Raw genomic sequence first — 12,969 nt, forward strand, 5'->3', positions numbered from 1 at the left:
CAACAATGAATGAATGGAAATCCAGTCTTTGTAAATTTTCATTGAAATTAATAATAAATTTTAAAAAAATTAAAATTCTTTCATTGTTTTACAGTCCCTCTCCCCAGGTCCCCAGGTCCACTCCACTATGGGATCCTGGTCAGGCGAAGTCCCTGAGAGTGTGGTTCCCAGGAGGTCTCCTCTCTGAGTCATAGTGCATGGATACCTGTGCTGTACTTGGGTTTGATGAGAGAGGTTACTTCCACCAGGAATGGACAAAGTTCCTGCAGTGCAAACCTCAAGATCCTTCCTATTCAAGTCACAGTGCAGAGGGTGCCTGTCCTATCCTGGAGCTTGATGGTAAGGGGCTACTTCTGCTGGGAGAAAAGCCAAAGCCTTTTATGTAATTATAGCCCTATTCTGTAAGCAAGACCTCATTCTGGAGTATTTGTTGCACTAAGGAGGTAGGATTAAAGGGGATACATCTTGAGCCCTGCTCTACCAGGACTTACCACTCTTCATTTTCCAAAGTGTGTAGTTTATAGCCCTGCCATTCTATAGGGAGGGGAACTTCTGAGAAGCTCCATCTTTCTTTCCACTTGGTACACCACAACCACCACTCCAACAGCCTCAGCCTTCGGGCACCTGGTCCTTCTCAAACACTAGCATCTGTAATTACATGCATTGGTATTTTTCTGCCGGTTGAGTTCTCTTAGACTTTCTAGAGAATTTCAGAACCCAAATACAATGGAGTGAAAGAGTTCAGGAAAGGAGGAATCATTTATGTTAGAGATGATGGAGTGGCACAGTAGTTCAGAGAAATTGGGCATTTGGAGCATTCTTAATCTCAACTTTAAAGGAACCAGTCTTGTACCATCATTGTTAGATGTGTAGCTGAGTATGACTCACGGTGACCCAATGAGGAGCTCTGGTGGCCTAGTGGTAAGAAGCTGCATTGCAATGTTGAAGTCACATGATTCAAAACCACCAGCTGCTCTGAAGGAGAAAGATTTGTAATCTCCTCCCATGAGATTGCCTCTATAAACCCACTGGAGATTCAGTTATCGGTCAGTTCCAACTCAACTTGATAGTACACAACAACAACCACATAGTGACCCTATGAATAACAGAGCTGAACCCTGTCCTATCCTGTGCCATCCTCACAATCTCTGACACATTCAAGCTCATTTACTGCAGTCACAATGTCAAGGAACCTGAGGGTCTTCCTCTCCTTTGCTGTCCCTCTCCAAGAAATAGCCTCTGCTAACATTATGCCCAAAGCTTTATCACCTTTGCCTCCAAGTGCCACTGTCTGCACTTTCCCTAAGACATATCTGTTTTTTTCTTTTGACAGTCCACGGGACATCCAGTACCACAGCTGACAGGTCTCAATTCTTCTTCTATCATTTTTATTCTTGTTCAGCTCTCAGATGCATAACAAGTGAATGAGACTATCATGACCTGAGTCATGCATACCTTAGTCTTCAAACTGATATCATTGCTCTTCAGTAATTTTGAGAGGTCCCTGACTAGACTTTACCAGTGCAATTCTCCTGATCTCCTGACTGTTAGTATCAAGTATACTGGCTGTGGATCCAAATAAGATGAAATCTTTGACAGTTTCAATCTTTTCTCCATCTATCATGACGTTTCCGCTCAGTCCAGTGGCAGGGGTGTTCTTTTTTTGGCATTGGGATGCAATCCATATTCAAGGCTGCCGTGTTGTGGTTGCCTAGCGGTAAGAAACAGTCCTGTAATTCCAAAGGCACTTGTGTCAAATCCATCAGCTACTCAACTGGAGAAGAATGGGCAGTCTCCTTCCATGGGATTTACTGCCTTGAAAACCTTCTGGAGGGTCAGTTACAAGCTGGTTTTGACTCAACAACACTCACCAGCAACAAGTCTTGCACTAATTCTTGTAAAAGAAGTTATTTGTATAACTTTTGTCAGAATATTGGGTTTTGCTGCAAAGATTCAGAGTCACTGTAACATGTAGCTTTTGATAAATGGCAGTAAATGAGAGCATGAGATATCTGTGTCCTGTCCTGAGACAGTCTTACTCCAACACACCTACCCCCATTTCCTTAGTTACTGTATCAATGCATCTCTTTCAGAGTCTTCCTCTTTTATACTGTCCCTCCACCCTTCTGAGAATTGTGTTCTCTAAGGATCAGTTCCTCCTGGCCATGTGCCCAAAGTATATGAGACAGAGTTTCAAAACCTGAACCTCCAAGGAGAAACTTGGTTTCATTCTCTCCAAGACAGTTATATTTGTTTTCTTGGTGGTCTATGGTATGGATCACACCATAATCTTCTCCAGCACCACAACTCAAAGGCGTAAATCCTTCTCTTATCCAGCTCTCTGATGTATAACAAGTAATTGCAAATACCATAGATTGGATCAGGAACATCTTTAGTCTCTAGACTGACATTGTTACTTCTCAGTAATCTGGAAAGGTCCTTGACAGCATTTACCTATTGCAATTCGTCTTTTGATTTCCTGACTGCTGGTGCACAATATGTCGATTGTGGAGACTAGCAAGCTGTAACTGTTAGCAACCTCAATCTCTTCTCCATCCATCATGATGCTGCCAGCTGGCCCAGTGGTGAGAATCTTTGTCACCTTGATGTTGAACTTCAATCCATATTGAAGAATACAGTCATTGACCTTCTCCATCAAGTGCTTCAGGTCTGCCTCAGTTTCAACAAGCAAGGTTGTGTCATCTGCATAACACAGGTTGTTGATGAATCTTCCTCCAGTCCTGATGCCACACTTCTCCTCATACAGCCCAACCTCCTGAATGATCGTTTCTGCATATAGATTGAAAAGGTATGGAGACAGGACACAACCCTGATGCACTCCTTTCTTGATTTTGAACCATGCAGTGTTTCCCTGCTCTGATCTAAGGACTGCTTCCTGGTCCAAGTATAGATTTTGCATAAGCACAATCAAGAGTTGTGCATTTACATGTTATTGTTGTTTTTGTTGTTGTTATGTGTCATCAAGTCACTGCGACTCATAGGAACCGTATGTACAACAGCTCTAAATCCTGCTCTATCCTGTGCCAATCTCATTGTCTCCGATACACCAATCCCCATCACCCCAATGATGGAATCTATCCATCTCATCGAGTGTTTTTCTCTCCTGTGCTGTCCCTCCACCCTTCCAAGCATGACAGGCCTCTCCAAGGACTGGTCCCTCCTTGCAACATGTCCAAATTACATCAGACAAAGCTTCAGAATCCTTGCCTCCAAGAAGCATCCTGGTTTCACCTTCTCCTGGACGAACTTGTTTGTTCTCCTAGCAGTCCATGGTATATTCAATACTCTTCTCCAGCACCAAAGCTCAAAGGCATCAACTCTCCTTCTATCACCCCTAGTCATTGTCCAGCTCTCTGAAGCATAGCAAGTAATGGTAAAGACCACGGCCTGTATCAGGCACACCTTTGTCTCCATACTGACATCGTTGCTCTTCAGTACCTTGAAGAGGTCTCTGACAGCAGACTTTCCCAATGCAATTCATCTTTTAATTTCCTGGCTGTTGGTACCAAGAGTGTTGATTGTAGAGCCAAGCAAACTAAAGCTGTCAACAATCTCAATCTCTTCATCATCTATCATGATGCTGCCAATCGGCCCAGTGGTGAGAATCTTTGTCTTCTTGATGTTGAGCTTCAATGCATATTGAAGGCTGTAGTCCTTGACCTTCTGCAGCAAGCGCTTCAGGTCCTCCACAGTTTCAGCCAGCAGGGTTGTGTCATCTGCATAACGCAGACTGTTGATGAGTTTACCTCAAATCCTAATGCCATAATTCTCCTCATAGAGCCCAGCCTCTATGTCCACACAAATACATACATATGTTCACAGTGCCTTTATTTTTCCTATCAAAAAATGGGGGGTGGAGCAAGGAATTGCAGTGTAGTAGTAAAATGGAATGCTCCTTAGCAATCAAGAGACATCTACTGACAGACACATACACATGGATAAACCTCAAAGCATTACACAGATAGAATCCATTCACAAAAGTATATATCATACATGATATCACTGTTAAGGTGTTTTAAAGAAAACAAACTGAAGGCTTCATGTACAAGGGGAATGTATGGTGCTGGATATCCATTTATTAAAGCTCATAGAACTGTACACTTCAAGTGAAATGTATTTTTTGTTAGTATGTGGGGGGACAAAAGGAAGAAGACCCTCAATCAGGTTGACACACTGACTACAGCAATAGGCTTAAGTGTGTCAGAGACTGTGAGGTTTGCACAAGATAAGTCAATGTTCAGATTTGTTGTCCAAAGGGTCAATATGAGTCACATTTGACTTGACAGTATCTAACAACAACAACAACATACCACAATAAAATTATTTTAAAGAATGTGTTGTTGTTGTTATATGCCATCGAGTCACTTGTGACCCATAGTGACCCTACGTACAACAGCCCTAAACTCTGCTCTGTCCTGTACCAATCGCATTGTCTCTGACACACCCACCCCAATTACCCCAGTCACTGAATCAATCCACCTCATAGCACCTCATAAAGGGTTTTCCTCTCCTGCGCTGTCCCTGCACCCTCCCAAGCATGATGTCCCTCTCCAAGGACCAGTCCCTCCTTACAACATATCCAAAGTATGTCAGGCAAAGCCTTGGAATCCTTGCCTGCAAGGAGCTTCCCAGTTTAACCCTCTCTAGGAGAACCTGTTTGTTTTCTTAGCAGTCCATGGTATACAGAGAGACCTGAATTGGAGATCATTCCGTTTTCATCTAAAAGTTTTCTTTATAATTTGATGTGCTCTTAAAATTATCTTCTGGGTTTCAAGAGCATTGCAAAATTTCATGGCAGCTTAGCCTGCATTAGCCAATTACAAACTCCAAAATAGTAAAATTAATTCAATGAAGTTACAAGCATCCCAGATTTACTATATACACAAGAATAACTGAACTGTTTCTAAGAGGGGCATCAATGCTTACATAAAAATTATACTGAATTAGAAACATAGCGCAAGGAAAATTGCAATGTATAAATTTATACTTGGAGGAATTACGGGAGGGCACCTAACCACACAAAAAATTAAAGATGATCTAATTCTGTGAGCTAGAAAAAGGATAATATTCTCCTTCTTGTACACACAGAGATAAAAGAATTCATTAGGTATTTTAGCCCACTATCACTGCCTCATGGGTAGAGGGACCACAAAAAACATAATAAAATGAGTGGAAAAAAATGCTGTGACTTTGTGTATGGAATCAGTTACAGCATTGGTTATAAAGGGCTTTCTTTCTCCTCCCAGCCATCTGAGGAAACATTCACGGTATTAGAATTGCAAGAGTAGAAGTTGAGTCCAAAAGAATTACAGACTACAGATTACCAAATTAGTACAGTAGTATTTATTACTGCAGAAGCAACATCCGAGGTAGTTGATTAAAGAGGCATTTCTTTTAAACCATCCGACTCATCACATCACGCAATTCCAAAGCATCATCTTAGAAAGAAAAGATAAAAAAGAAATTAGAATATAAAGATTATATGTAGCAGTAGGTAGTTTTCAGTGAAAAAAAAAAGCACATCCAATGTTCTTCAAAGTGTTAAGACAGCATTATCTGTAGACAAGTTCATCAGTTCACTTAGATGCATGGTCAGCACTCAGCATTGATCCTGACTGACCACCCTGGTGATGCTCAAGCTAGAGACAGCTGCATGGTCACTTGGAGCTATGATACAGAGAATAATTTTACCGAAGGCTGTGAGGGCTGACTCAACTAGGTGCCTCCTAAGAACAAGCCCCAATATATCATTTGAAAACTAGAAGATACACCTGGTATCCACTATTTTCCCCTTGGAGTTCTTTCTAGTGAAGTCTTCCAGATTTTAAAAAACAGATCCTTTTCTCTCCTTGTTACTCTTTCACCTTCAAAAGGCTTACAGATTGGTCCATCAAAGTAAGAGCTGGCTCTGAACCAAAGGCAGGGCAAAAAAGAATTCAAAGAATGTTCTGCGGTCCTTGGAGAGAGTTAGCTTTCTGCTTCCACTTGAAAGTTGTCAAACTGGGCAAATTCAAAAGAGTATGTTCCGATGGCAGCCCAGCCATTCTTCGGGAAATTCACATGGATGTTGTCCCACAGAGGTTTGCCGTCCAGCGTTCCAGAGCAGTTACGACCCTGGAAGGAAAAGACACACATCCTTGGAGACATCTGAAAATGGTCCTCTGAAATCTATTTCTGAATTATATACGGCACATGCTTCCACTTAATGGAAGAAATGTCTTCCTATCTAAGATAAAATGTAATTCTACAAGAGGGAGCAAAAGTTTGAAACACAGGAAACATTTTCTCAAAGGAAACACTTATCCACCTATCTAAACAGCTGTCAAGGGAAAAGAAATATCTCAGCATTTTCTCTGGTCCCATAAAAGATCCTAAAATGAGAAAAAATGTAAAAAAAAATCTTCATAATATCATTCTAATGCTTCAGGCAAAAGTCTTCAAAATTAAAAAGCACTTCTTATTGATTTACAAGCCGGTGTTATAGTTAACAGCTCTTGAGACCCAGTTTGGCTAGAGCTGACATAATTGACTCTACCACATTACTTATTTAAAGTCTTCTGTAAGGAACGTTAGCTCAACCAGAAGAGACTCAATTAACCAGAGCTCCACTATTCTGTCCTGATGTATAGATGATCGCGTCAAAGCCATGGTATTTCAGAAGCACCTGAGTAAACTATCAGTAAACAGATGGCTGGAGAGAAAGGAAGGGTCACCAAGATAGGACTTATTGATCACTGAGTGAGAAAGTAAAAAATAACGGCTTCAGACAGTTGCAACATGGTTACCACTGCTGTGAGATATAAGGAGTTTCACTTGGGTGTGGAAACACTTTTTATCTTTTTATTGTTGTTATGTGTTGTCAGGTCACCTGTGACTCTTAGCGACCCTGTGTATAACAGCCCTAAACCCTGCTCTATCCTGTCAATCCTATTCTCTCCGATGCACCTACTCCCATTACCCCAGTCACTGAATCAATCCAGCTCTTTGAGGGTCTTCCTCTCCTGCGCTGTCCCTCCACCCTTCCAAGCATGACGTCCCACTCCGAGGACTGGACGACCCTCCTTGCAACATGTAGGTCAGACGAAGCTTCAGAATCCTTGCCTCCAAACAGCAGCCTGATTTCACCATCTCTAAGATGAACCTGTTTGTCCTCTTAGCAGTCCATGGTACATTCAATACTCTTCTCTAGCACCACAGCTCAAAAGCATCAATTCACAATAGCAAGGAATTGGAAACAACCTAAGTGTCCATCAACAAACGACTGGATAGAGAAGCTGTGGTATAGTCACACAATGGAATACTATGCTGCATTGAAAAACAAGGAACTCATGCAATATTCTTCAAAATGGGTGACCCTGAAGGACATTAGGCTGAGTGAAATATCTCAGTCACAAAAGGACAAATACTGCAGAGTGGCACTGTTGTAAAATAGGACTGATATCAGGGTTGGGGTAAGACTGAGAAAAACTGGATAAATTATGTATACTGTATTGAAACAGATGAGGGAAAGAACAGTTTAAAAGCGATATATGATAAGGTATTATGGTTATCACAGGAATCCAGAATTAAGGTTGCATAGTGGAGTGCATTTGGGGTGGGGATTGTATAACAATGAAGGAGTTTATCTTTTGCCTTTCGAAGAGAAGAATGAACTGGGACAGGAAGGTAGAGAAAAAAGTGCAACAATGAATAAATGGAAATCCAAAATCTCTGTAAATGTTCATTAATTAATAAAATAAATCTTTTTTTAAAAGGCATAAATTCTCCTTCTATCATCCCTAGTCATTGTCCAGCTCTCTGATGCATAGCAAGTAATTGCAAAGACTATGCCCTGGTCTCAAAGGCAATCAATAACAACAACATGCCCTAGATTAGTACTCTGGAGAGGTCTCTGACAGAAGACTTTCCCAATGCAATTTGTCTTTTAACTTCCTGGCTTCTGGTGCCAAGAGTGTTGATTGTGGAACCAAGCAAACTAAAGCTGTTAACAATGTCAATCTCTTCACCATCTATCATGATGCTTCCAATTGGCCTGGTGGTAAGAATCTTTGTTTTCTTGATGTTGAGCTTCAATCCATATTGAAGGCTGCAGTCCTTGACTTTCTGAGCAAGAGCTTCAGGTCCTCCTCAGTTTCAGCCAGCAGGGTTGTGTCATCTGCATAATGCAGGTTGTTGATGAATCTTCTTCCAATCCTGATGCCACATTTCTCCTCACAGAGCCAAGCCTCCCGGATAATCTGTTGTGCATAAAGATTGAAAAGGTATGGAGATAGGATACTTTCCCAGTTTTGAACTATGCAGTGTTTCCCTGCTCTGTTCTGAAGACTGCTTCCTGGGCCAAGTATAAGTTTCCCATAAGCATTATCAAGTATTCTTAGATTCCCATTCTTCTCAGAGGTAGCCACAGTTTGTTGTAATTCACACAGTGAAATGCCTTTGCATGGCCAATGAAACATGGGTAAATATTCTTCTGGTATTCCCTGCTTTCAGCCAAGATCCATCTAACATTAGCTACAATATCCCTAGTACAAAGACCCCTTCTAAACCCAGCCTGCACTTCTGGCAGTTCTCTGTTGTTGTGCTGTTCCAGTCATTTTTGGATAATTTTCAGTAGACTCTTGATTGCATGTGGTATTAATGATACTGTTTGATAATCTCCACACTTGTTATATCACCTCTCTTTGGAACTGGAACAAATATAGATCTCTTCTAGTCAGTAGGCCAGGTGGTTGTCCCCCAGATTTCTTGGCACAACTTGGTGACCACATCCAGAGCAACATCTGTTTGTTGAAAAATGCCATTGATATGCTGTAAATCTTTGGGGCCTTGATTTTTGCCAATTTTATCAGAGCAGCTTGAACGTCTTCCTTCATCACCACAATCTCTTGCTCATATGCTGTTTCATGAAAATGTTCTGTGTTTGCCAATTCCTTTTGGTACAGTGACTCTGAATACTTTCCATCTTCTTTCAGTGCTTTCTGGATCATTTAATATTCTGTCCAAAGTATTGCAACTTGAGGCTTGAATTTGTTCTTGAGTTCCTTGAGCTTAAGAAATGCTGAGCAAGTTTGGCCCCTTTGATTTTCTGACTCCAGCTCTTTGCACATTTCATTGTAATATGTTACTTTGTCTCCCTGTGCTGCCCTTTGAAACCTTCTGTTCAGCTCCTTAATATTTTGATTTCTCCCATCTGCTTTGGCTTCTTGGTGCTCTAGTGCAATATTCAGAGTCTCTTCTGACATCCATTTTGGTCTTTTCTTCCTCCTCTGTCTTTATAATAACCTTTTGCACTCTTCCTGGATGATACTCTTAATATCCTCCCACAGCTCATCTGGTCTTAGTTCATTAGTGTTTGTGGTCTCAAACCCATTCCTGAGATGGTTTTGGAATTCAGATGGGATAGATTCAAGGTCATATTTTGGTCCCTGTGGATTTAATTTCCCTTAGCTTCAGCTTGAACTTGCATACAAGAGATAAAAGGAGAAGAAAAAAAAATCCAGAAGAGCAAGGGAAATCTTAGAACCAAAGAGGGAGAAGCTAGAAAATAACTGTATCCTTTGGACCTAAGATCCATGCACAATAAATATCTTGGAAACACAAGAGATTCAGCCACGACATATGGAGATTGCCAAGAAATCTTTAAAAGGTAAAGGAGAGAAGAACATTCCTCCAAAAGCTGTAGAAAGAAAAGCCTCCCCCTTACAATGGGTATTCTAGGCTGGTGTGTGTGTGTGTGTTTGTTTGTTTGTTTGTTTGTTTGTTTGTTTGTTGTTTACTTCAAGCCTCCTCAATTATAAGAGAATAAATGTCTGTCTGCCAAAGGCATCACTTAGAGTCTTTCTATTATGGCAGCACTAAACTACTGAAAAAGATCTCAGCTCATCTCTTCCTTTGCTTTGCTCTCCAGGCCTTGGCCACCCAAGCCTCCTGGCCGCTCTGCACCCTTTGCACTAGCTGTGTTCCCTCTGTTCAGAAGACTCATCCTATCATGGGAGAAAACAGTGGAGAAATATTCAAAATCATAGAAAAGACCAGAGTTACTATGGCTCTGAGTTGCTGTTTGTTAGATGCTGTCGAGTCAAGTTTTACTTACATCAACACTATGAACAACAGATCTGAACCCTGTCCTCTCCTGTGCCATCTTCATCTTCTCCGACACACGTGAGCCCACTGCTGCAGGCACTGTGTCCGTCTAGCTCGTTGATAATCTTCCTCTCTTTCGCTGACTCTACATTTCCAAGCATGGTGTCCCTTTCCAAGGAATACTCTCTTCTAGCAACCTGTCCAAAGTATGATACGGAGTTTCACCATCCTTACTTTTAAGGAATACTCTGGCTGGAAACGTTCATTACAAAGTCAGAGGAAAAAGGAAAAACCAAAATGATTGGCAGAAGAGACTATGAAAAGTGCATTAAAGCCATTATGAAGCCAAACAGGGGAAGATATGGCAAAATAAAAGCAGTCAACGGAAGATTTCAAAGGAAAGTTTGAAAAGACAACGAAAGTATTACAATGAATGTGGTCAGAGAATCAAAAGGGAAGAACTTACTGCACATTTATCAAGCTGAAAGAACCATGAATCAAATTCAAGGCTTAAGGTGTAATACTGAGAGATGTCATGCACAAAATCTTGAAGAAACCAGGAAGCAGCAAAAGAAGGCAGAGGGTGGAGAGGGGAGGAAATAACTAGGAACTAGGACAGATCCAATGTGGACCTGAAAAGATAAGGTAATAATAGGCGTAGGTCAATGGTGATTAATTTTATAAAGAGTGTAAATGAATGATCATATAAAAGACTATGTGAATGAAGGAATATGTGAAGCACAATATGCATTAATAAAACAACATACACAAACTTTGCATGCAAACCTATAAAAAGGTTTTTTTTACAGTATTTGTCTTTATGAGACTGAGTTAATTCACACGGCATAATGCTCTCCAGTCCCTCTCAAATTAGGTAATAATTTACAAAATCATTGCTCCTGCATGCTGCAAAGTACACCACTGTGTGAAAGTACCCTAATTTCTCAATCCATTCCATTGTGGTTGGACATTTGGGCTGTTTCCATGTTCTTGCGATGGTGAATAACACTGCTAGGAACATTGGTGTACATTTAAAAAAAATAAATAAGACAGAAAGAATGTACCAAGTCACTGTACTAAAAACAACTGGCTGAAACGGAAAAATTTCAGGAGATGCCATATAAAAAGAGCCAGTGGTAACGACAAGGAACTTCAAGTTTCACTGAAGGCACTGGAAAGACACAAGGCCCCTGGAATCAATGGGATACCAATGGACATGTTTCAGCCAATAGATGGAGCCCTGGAAATTTTGGAGGATAGATGTGTGGCCAATGGACTGGAAGAGATCCATATTTATTCTCATTCTCAAGAAAGATGATCCAACAGAATATGGAGATTATCTAACAATATCATTAATATCACATGCAAGCAAAATATTGCTGAAGATCATGTAAAAATGTTCAGAACAGACACTGACAGAGAACTGTCAGAGCTAAAGCTAGGTTTAGAAGAAACCATGGCACTAGGGATGTCATTGCTGAGGTCAGATGTATCCTGACTGAAAGCAGAGATCACCAGAAGAATGTCTATTTGTTTTACTGACTATGCAGAGGCATTTGACTGTGTGGATCATAACAAACTATAGTTTACATTGAGAAGAATGGGAATCCCAGAACACTTAATTATGTTACTACAAAAATCTATAGTTAGACCAAGAAGTTTTCTGAATGAAGCAAAGGAATACTGCATGGCCCTGAGATACCATCTAAGTTGAAACTAATCCAACCTCCAAGGATCACTCTTTTTTTTAAAGAGTGTGTGTGTGTGTGTGTGTGTGTGTGTGTGTGTGCACGCGTGCCATCAAATCAGATCTGACTGGTACAGGAGGAGATTGCCCCTCCTTCTCCAGTACAGCATCTGGTGGATTTGAACCATGTACCTCTGGGATTGCAGTGCAGCTTCTTGCCACTAGGCCACCAAAGCTCCCTCAAGGATCGCTCTTTACTCAAACAGTAGACAGACCCATAAAGGGAACACTGATATCTGTGAAGAACATACATCTCAGAACTAACAACTATATGAGACCAAACAAGAAGCATTTGCTCAAAACCAAAGCTCCAAGACAGGAGAGGACAGCAATGAAGGATGGCTAAGTGGGAGCAGTATGAGTAGTAGCCGCTGTGGTTAGCCAGAGGTTCGGAAGAGGACAGTAAGGATGGTTAGGCAAAGCACCAGGCATTTTAAAGCCAGTGAAAATACCCCGCAGGAATGCATTACTCATTAGTCAAAACCCACAGAAGAGTGCATAATAAAATGCAAACTCTGATATAAATATGCACTGCAAATTATTCTTAAAAACAATGCATCAGTATTTGTTCAGTTGTAAGAAATGTACAAACTACTGCATGACGTTGGTAACGGTGGGCGTTGTTCTTGGAGGTGGGAAGAAGGAGCTCTCTCACGAAACTGGAAGCCAAAGATTGATGGTTCGAATCCCCCAGCCACTCCACCACAAGATGTCACCTGATGACCTGCCCCTGGAAATATTTTAGTCTAGAAAACCAGGAGGAAGTTCCACCCTGTCCTATAGGGTCATTTTGAGTTTGCTCCACTTGGAAACACCTAATGCCAACAGTGACCACCACAATGGACTTGAGTAGGGTGCAGGCCATGATGACGGCACAAGGCAGGGCAGGTTTCAGGTCTGTCGCTCACAGGGTCGCTGTGGGTCCTAATCAGCTTGACAGCACCTAAGAATAACACAGGCAACAACTAAACTGCTAAAAAAATAACGTAACTAAATAATTTCATAATAAAATAACCAATGTATATGCCTTTGAAGTTCTAATTGTAGTCTCAGTCAATGACTCTTCAGTTTAAAAACGTCAAATTTTTTTTAAAGAATTTTTTTTCTTTGAACTTTTA

The 12,969-nt window shown here is 41.0% G+C and overlaps 1 protein-coding gene across 1 annotated transcript in view; it reads right to left on the bottom strand.

The window, feature by feature from the left end:
• Positions 1 to 5,988: 5,988 nt before the first annotated feature.
• The window catches only part of GALC (galactosylceramidase), a 79,522-nt gene continuing 72,541 nt past the window's right edge, over positions 5,989 to 12,969 (bottom strand). The window contains 1 exon segment of the mRNA XM_006896025.1: positions 5,989 to 6,135. Within this exon segment, the coding sequence (XP_006896087.1) occupies positions 5,989 to 6,135 (147 nt within the window).

The sequence above is a fragment of the Elephantulus edwardii genome, unplaced genomic scaffold (genome assembly GCF_000299155.1).
Source record: "Elephantulus edwardii isolate Elephantulus edwardi_28Jun2011 unplaced genomic scaffold, EleEdw1.0 scaffold00179, whole genome shotgun sequence".
Classification (NCBI taxonomy): domain Eukaryota; kingdom Metazoa; phylum Chordata; class Mammalia; order Macroscelidea; family Macroscelididae; genus Elephantulus; species Elephantulus edwardii.